The following is an 8,296-nucleotide window of genomic DNA, read 5'->3' as shown; positions in this document are numbered from 1 at the left end:
AGAAACATGGAGTATTTGTTGTTGTTACTCCGAAGCACAGAAATGCGACAGCTATTCAGATTACTTGGAGGCTTTATGGATGTCCTTTTTACAGAGGTGAAATTTGATCCAAACAACAAAACGTTTTCCTTAGGTATATTGTTCTGTTGAATCTGACCATCTCCTGAACTTGCAATGCTTGCAGATACAGCACTGAAATTCAGATGAATGACAAACAGCATCTGCAGCTTTAAAAACCAAAGATAAAACTTCCCCTCTCTTTCTTCTCCAGTGCTCCTCTCCTCTCCTCTCCCTCCCTTCTGGAGATCTTTGAGTTTTCCAGTTGGTCTTCACATTATACTTGTCAAGTATAACATTAATGGTAATGTTAATAATGTTAATATTAATGTTAATAATGTTTAAACTTCTGTCTTATGCCTTCATTAGCTTTTTTTTCTGAAAGGAATAACAAGTGGTACTTCTGTCATTATCCCTGCACATTGTATTTTAACTTTGTGTGGATTTTAATGAGTAATACATATTTTACAATACCAGATGTTTCCTTAAATGTGTAACAAGTTCCAGGATCATCTGTGATCCGTTAAAACACTGGAAGAAACAAATTGCATTGTGAAAATGAAAAACTTCTTTTTTTCATGATAATTCAGTGCAGCCAGTCTTAAAGACTAATTCTGGGTACTTTTCAAAAGATATTTTCCAGAACCTTGGTTTGATGACATTTTAGTATGTTCATATGAAATAGATGTTCCAGCAGTGAAATACAAACTTGGCATCCCACGCACTTGCTTCCAGTAAAAAGGTAGGGAATGCCAATGCCTGTAGCTGTTGAAAAGGAGACATGCAGCATCTGTATGGTAATGCTACTATAGAGGGCATAGGGCTTTCTCAAATTATATTGACCTACGTATTTTAGACGATGACAATAAATACTAACATTTAAAGGTATTTCTTTAGGCACCAAGATCTAAACTGCAAAACTTCCTAGTGCAGAATGGGGTAGACACTAAAAATGTGCATGTGTTCAAAAAGTCGTTAGACAAGATGAAAAATTATCTTAAAACAGTATTGAGCAGGAGACCTTCCCTCTGGCTCAAAGATCTTCTCAGCTGTAGATCCTTGACCGCTCTTTAACCTGATTTAATACAGTGGTTGTACTCTTAGGCATGAAATAAAGGTGGATTTCAAAACTGTTTATATGATTTAGGAACATAAATCTGTCTGGAGATGCAGGATGCTTGTTTCTAAGTTCCTTAGGCATTTTTTAAAATCTCTGCCCCAAGTTGACCATCTATTTCAAAAGGTTTTTTTCCCTCTTCCCTGTTTTTATTGAATATTGCTCATTTCAAGTTGTCAAAAATCAATGAGATGTAAAGGGGTTTCTCAGTCTGATTTAGGGTGGCGTGGCTGGACCCTAGGCATACATCTAACAGATTCAGAGGAGAGTTAGTTGATGTAATTTCACAGCAGCCTTTCTAGATGTTACCTTCTGCACCACCAAGTTGTTAGAGTTGTCATTGAAGAAATGGGTTTTAAGGCAGTAACTGAAAGAGAAGTTGGTTGTAGCATGTCTGTATCACGCAGAGACCAACATGGATGAGAACACAAGTACACCTTCTGTTTATTTACCTAGTTTAAAATGTAACACAACATTTAACTTGTGAAAGAATGTTTTATCTTCTTTAAATCACCAGCGAGCTGCAGTGGATATTACAGCACTCACACTATCGCTTTGTTCTGGACTCCTCTCAGACTGACAAACACTGCTTTTAATCTCACTAGAAGCAGCACTGGATTAACCTTTCAGGTCTTCAGGAAACCACTGGACTAGTTACTCTAATACAGTATTTTTCCTTGTTTTTTTCCTTCTTGTTGGTGAACATCCTACAGTTTCTCCACCGTAGGTACAAAAGTATGCTTCCTGGTACTAGGCTTGCTTGTGCAGACACCTTAGATACGGTTGGTGGATTAGGTATTAAAACTGTGTTTACTAGAGAGATTACACTGATAACAGCATAATGAATGTCTACTTGGGTAGCATGACACTATCCAAACATCTTACAATGTGCTTCCCACCAAATACTGCCAATACATTGTCAGCATGTCACGATTTTAAAGGTGTTTACACATTTTTTTTCTGACATCAAATAAAGGCATTTTTATATGGCTTAGAGAGACAGGCAATCACTATCAAGCAAGTATATCCTGTTGCTAAAATAAAGGCTTTTCATAGTTTGCTTGTATTGTTGCCAGAGATCTAACAACTGTTAGATTAACGGCTATTAAATTTGCAATAATACATGCCAAACTAAGACTGAAAGCAGGGAGGATTATGCCATTTTTCAATGATACAGAAAATAGTAGGTAATCAGTTTATTATCCCTAGATCATATTTTTCTTGAAGACCAGTAAAATAGCCAAAAAACGGACAATTCTTTGCAATTTTCTTTGTGTACTTGATCTAAAAGGGTGCATGTTGGAGCGTAAAATTAACAGGCTCTGCAACAAGTAGTTACAAAGGACTAAGTCATTTTCTTCTGACAAAGAGACATCGTGATGGAAAGTTCAGAACCTGAGTCTGGCAATGTGTGTCTTGAAACTTTACCTTGCCCTTGTGTCTTGGATCTTTGCTCCACTACGTACCATCCCTTGATGCTGGTTTTACAAATATAAATCTGAAAAGCACAGTTCAGTCCACACGGTCTGATGTGCCCATGAATGCCATAGGATTTCTGACTTCACCTTAGGCATTACTGCCAGACATGATAAAACAGTTTCAGATATACCTCCAGTTTCATTTGTTCCTTTTATTAAGGACTTCTTCCATTTTTCTACAGTTTTAGACATACTTTGAGTGCTAAATAAAACTCCTCATAAGGATATCTCTGAAACTAAGTCAATCACTGATTTTTCTCTGATTTTTAGAATAGTTTACAATTCAGCTCCCATGCAACAATGCCAGCGAAGTTCTCACAGCAGGAGCTGAGAAACAGGGCTTCATTAGCTCCCGCGAGATGGAGAGTCTGGTGTTACGCCGAGCAGCAACATTCTTCAACAGGCAGCTTCAGGCTTTTAGTCGGGAGCTCCTGGCCTTTTTTACGGCTACAGAAATTTTGCTGAGGATTAGAGAAAATGCAACACAGAACAGTTGCCACGACCAGCAACAGCGGGAGAAGGTTTATGTTGCAATCTAAGGGTCAAGACCCAGGCAGCCTGGGGCGGATTATCACAGGCAACCTCTCCTGACGGCCTCCTCTGCCTGCAAGATCAGCCTGTCCCCCTCCTGCAAGAGCAGCCAGTCTCCACACGCTGGCTGGAGTGAGCAGATAGTCCACTCACACAACGAGGTGCCATTTACACCCTCTGTTGGCACCCCATAGCTCCTATTTGTGCCATAGCCACCTCGCAAACTGGGGTCAGATGAGGGTTATGCGGGTGCTTGGTGTTTACCCTGGTCTTTCTAAGAAACAGACATTTGGTGAATATTTTATCGAGGTTAAAAAAATGCAAGCATCAAAGCGTTACAAGCTCTGAGATGCAGCAGCGTGGAAATCTCCCTATGTTTACCTTCCTCTCCTACTACATCGTTTATGTTTGTTTGTCTTCCCCACTGCTGCTAATGGCTGAATGATAAAATTTATACTCTCTGATGACTCCCTTTGCAGATAAGGCCTGGAAACACAAAGCTTGTCTTGCTGCTGTTGTCCCTTGACATTTGGTGAGGCAGTTTGATTCAGTCACAGCTGGGGCTGGCAGCTGCACTGGCAGCAGCCCTGGCTTCCTCAAAAGCTTCCTCTCTCTCTGTTGAAATGACCACAGCCAATTCTTTGGAATTTGGATTTGCAACCTCAGTAATCCCTGCAATTAATTTGTTGCACAATGATGTCCTTTGTCACAGATTTGTTAAAACGGTATTGACTGGTATTTAACAATCTCCTCCCAAAGAGATTAAGCAGCTGTAGATTTCTGAAGGTTTAACATCAGAAATGTTTTGTCTCCTCCCCCAGTATTCAATAGAAAAGACTTTTCACCTGATTTCTTCAGCGTCAAAACGTAGTCCTTTCTGGTTTTCCATTATCTTTTTGTCTAAAGTACCTTGACACCCTGTCAGTCAGCTGAAATGAGCGTACTTCTCACTGGTAGGTTAATTATTTTCCATGCTGGTTAATTATTTTCCACACTTAGCCTGAAGCACCTTAACTGTTTGTATTGACACAGAAAGAAATTATAAACCAGAGTGTTTCAGGGATATTAGTACATAGGAAAGTAACTGTTAATGAACAGTTACTGAATGAACAACTCAGAAGTCAGCTCCAGCTGTAAAGTAACCTTTCTTTCTATGGAAAAAGAGATGTGATGTAGTTATACATAATTTCCATTGAATCATCAGTACACAGCGTGTGCTATTTAAACTTTTGAGTGGATGACTTACACAGGACAAGAAAGGAGATTTCTATTTGACTTAAAATTAATCAGAAAATATCTTTCTACATAAAAAAAACATGGAAATGAAAAATGAATTTTTCATTACTTGTAAAAAAACACCCGCAAGCTTTTAATTTTCTTTTTTTTTTTTTTTTTTTTTTTTTTTTCTTCTGGGGGGAGGCATTTTCTTTCCCGCCAGTGTGACTGGAAACAGAATGAAAAAGATTTTAACTTAAACCCATGTGATTGCAGTATCTTTTCTTTTCTTTTTTAGGAAAAAAATAGCGAGGTTGTTACTGCATCTTGTTGTGCTAGTTATCAAAACCACATTGACTGAAAAAAAAACACCCCAATGTGGCTACGTCACTTTTCATGAGTGTTTTAAATAACTTTTACTGCAGACTCAAGAGCTTAGTTCTTAGTTTTTGTTGCCTTTTTCTTTGTGATCAAGTGAAATACCGGTGTAGAAATTTGCAATACCACACCTACAGAACCTCATTAGATAGCAACAGGCATTCCCAAGCAGCTCTGCAGTAACCTTCAGTACGCCGTGAGCTGCAGTAACACTATGGACTAGCAGTTACGCAAATGCTCTATTTTAACAATTATTTTTAAGCAAAAATTGTAGTGGCAGCTTGACTGTGCAACTCAGCTGAAACAGAAAACAGAGCAACAACATTTTGACAGGGATCAAAATCACTTCCAAAGGAAATCTTCATTTCACCGCAGCTATTTTTTTTCAGAAAATACGGATTTTGTCAGAAACTATGCAAGTGCCACTCCTCGCTGAGTACACCGACAGTTAAAATAAATCTTCCATAGACTCCTCAAGTGCGGTACGGTCACAGCCTTGCAGTAACGGCCTTCCCCACGGGCAGACAGGGTCAGCAAAGCCGCTAACAGCGCACCCTCCCTTGCCAAGCAGCAGGGCTGACTTCAGTGAGAACCAGCGGGCGGCGACACCATGGAGCGACACGGTGCCTGCCCAAAGACCCAGAAAGGGTCCCCAAATACTAATTTGGAGGCCGCCGCACCCTCTGAGCAAGGCCTGGCCTGGCGGCAGTTAACCCGGAGTCACCCCGGAGGAGAAGAAATGCCCCCTGGAAGGGCACTGAAGCCGCCCGCTGAGCTCCCGCTCCGGCTGTGCGGGCACCCGCCCGGCCCGGTGCCCCGCGTGGGGGGTTTCCGTGGGCGCCCCGGCGCCGGCTGTCGGTGGATAGAGGGGAAGCCCTCCGCCGGGAAGGGGTGAGGACTAGCAGGCGGGGGGGGAGAAGCACCTTCAGCCCGCCGAGGAGTCCAGCAGCCGGCAACGAAAGAGCTTGGGTCGCACACAGGCACCGGGGGCTGCTGCGTGCCTCTGGCGGCACCGGCACCCGCCGCCGCGCACACCTGTGCCGCCGCCGGGCGGCTTCGGGGAAGGCCGCGCCACCGCCTCCGCCCGCTTCCCGCGGCGGGGGTCGGGCAGCGGAAACTTTCTCCGCGCTCCCTCGTAAACACGGCCCGGCGCCCTCCCCCGGCCGCTATTTTGGAGCGGCGTGATGTCACGGCACCTCCGCCGTCCCCGGGCCCCGCGGCTTCTGCCCCGCCGCCGCCCTGCCCGCCCTCACCTGCAGGGAGGGGGCGGAAGGCGGGGGGGGGGGGGCGGCCGAGCAGGGCGGGCGGGCAGGGAAGGGAAGGAGGGAGGGAATAACCCGCTGTCTCCTCCGCGCCGCGGCCGGTGGGGGTGACGGCGGGGGAGCAGGGGCCGCCGGTGGCCACACTCCCGAGCGGGGCGGGGCCGGTCCGCCACTCTATTAATAGCCGTGGCCGGGGCGGCGGAGGGCAGAGCCGTAGGAACCATGCAGGGCAACGGGCAACAAGCGGCGGCGGGGAAGGGCCATGAGGACCACCTGGGCGGGATGGGGGCGGCTGACGGCGGGCTGCAGGCTGCGGCCGTGCCCATGCTGCCGGCCATGGAGCTGGCCGAGGAGCCGGAGAAAGCTCCGGGTGGCAAGAGCAAGGACCCCAACACCTACAAAGTGCTCTCACTGGTAAGGGCTGGGGCGGGCGGGATTCCCTCAGCCGGCGGGTGCGTGAGGAAGCGGTGCGGCTGAGGGCAGGTGTTTCGCCCCGCGGGGCTGGGGATGGACAAGCTTTTTCCCGGCACCTCGGGGACGGGAGAGGAGCCCGTGGCGGGGTCTTCGGGGCCTCCCGGGGGGGGGGGGGGGGGGGTGGGGGGGGGGGTGGGGGGGTGTGTGTGTCTGTCCCGCCGGTCTGGAGCGACATCAGGAGAGGGGAACCGCCCTCGGGGTCAGCGGCTCTTCGGGATGCCGGGGCAGCCGAGCTGCGGGACGGCTCCCTCCTGCCCGCCCCGGGAGCTCCCTTCGGGCGGAGGTCTGGTGCCTGCGTGATCGCTTACAGGCCCCGACATTCCCGAAGGGGGCTCCTGGTCCTTCGTGTGATTTATTTTGCTCGTTTGACAGCGCTCAGAGTTGAATCGTCTTGATTCTTTCGTAGTGTCAATGGCTGTCCCTTCTTCTTGACACGTGGGTTTAGCTGTTTGGTGTAGGGGATCCACCAGGAGAGACAAAAAACAGGTTTAAACAGGAAAACATGGCTGGAAAAGCTAAAAAGAGTTCAAGAGCTGAAAGGACAGAGGAAGTGTAAAAACTTGCTTTTCACTGAATTTAAAGTACTGTGGACTGAAAGTTTGTCTCCCGAGTGCTGCTTGGAGCTGCTTTCAGCCCTGGTTTGGAGGCCCCAGTGGCCAAGGCCGTTGTTAGCTGGTAGGTCACTTTCCACTTATAGCCATGCTGCTGTATTATAATTATCCTTCCTGTAGAGATGTGAAAATAAGGCCTTCCAGACTGCTTCGAGTGATGCTTATGAGGCTAAAATCACTATCAAGGTGAAAGAACTGCAGCATTCTTGGAAGGAATCACAGAATGGCAGGGGTTGGGAGGGACTTCTGGAGATCATCTAGTCCAAAAGCTTCAGTGGAACTGCAGCAGACTTTATATGTATATATCCATAGGTAGTCCTCTTTCAGTGCATTAAAGCATAAGGATCAAGATGCCTTTCCAAATCTACCTATAGCTTTGTGATGTGGTTACTGTTTCAAATGAACTGTCCGCCATATCATAGCAACTACGTGTTGGCCATACTTTCTGATGTAATGGGTGGTAAGTTGCAGTTCTAGGGGTTTTTTTCAGGATGTTATAAGAAAAATATCAAAATTCATATAAGGGCCTATAGTAGTTTCCATGTAGAAGGTTTTTTTGGCACCTATTCTGATGAAAAGTCCCCTTAAATAAAGGTAGCAGTTTGTAGCTTGTTTCATTACTGTGTTGTCTTCTGTGGCGGTTATGTATTGTTTTTGGCTGTTGCACATACTGAGATGATTTAGAATGCTCAGAGTGCTTGAAAAACTTTCTAAATACTGATACTGGATTGGGTAAACCAAGAATATATTTAACCTAAACATCATGTTAAGAAGTGGAAAAGTGGAGTTGGACATGCAAGTTTGTTCTTTCTCACAAGTTGGACATTCAAGTTCTTTCTCACATTGCTAATGCATTGATGATATTAGTGCAAGAAAGAAGTGAGAAGGCTTATCTGCTTGGTGTTTTGGGTTGGGCAATGTGGAACTATAAAAGTGACTAGACATAGGTAAACTCCCTTTGCTTGCATTTACCCTAGTTGTATGTATTGTTGCTTCCTTTATTTCGGTAGAAGAAATTCTGGTTTCAGGTAAGATCTAATGTTGAAATTTTTGTAAAAACTGATGAATACATTTCTGGTGATTAGAGAATATTTTAATTATTTTTTTCATTTTTCTGGGAAGCACAGACTTGCATTCCAGTCTTCCTGTCCATGTGCCTGCCACCTGTAGACG

The 8,296-nt window shown here is 45.4% G+C and overlaps 1 protein-coding gene across 1 annotated transcript in view; it reads left to right on the top strand.

Annotated features, from left to right (window-relative positions):
- The first annotated feature begins 6,260 nt into the window (after positions 1-6,260).
- The window catches only part of ENPP1 (ectonucleotide pyrophosphatase/phosphodiesterase 1), a 55,928-nt gene continuing 53,892 nt past the window's right edge, over positions 6,261-8,296 (top strand). The window contains exon 1 of the mRNA XM_086460444.1: positions 6,261-6,452. Within this exon, the coding sequence (XP_086316570.1) occupies positions 6,261-6,452 (192 nt within the window). The remainder of the gene's footprint in view (positions 6,453-8,296) is intronic.

The sequence above is a fragment of the Leptosomus discolor genome, chromosome 2 (genome assembly GCF_034619465.1).
Source record: "Leptosomus discolor isolate bLepDis1 chromosome 2, bLepDis1.hap2, whole genome shotgun sequence".
Taxonomy (NCBI): Eukaryota; Metazoa; Chordata; class Aves; order Leptosomiformes; family Leptosomidae; genus Leptosomus; species Leptosomus discolor.
This window is presented reverse-complemented; position numbering and strand designations above follow the sequence as displayed.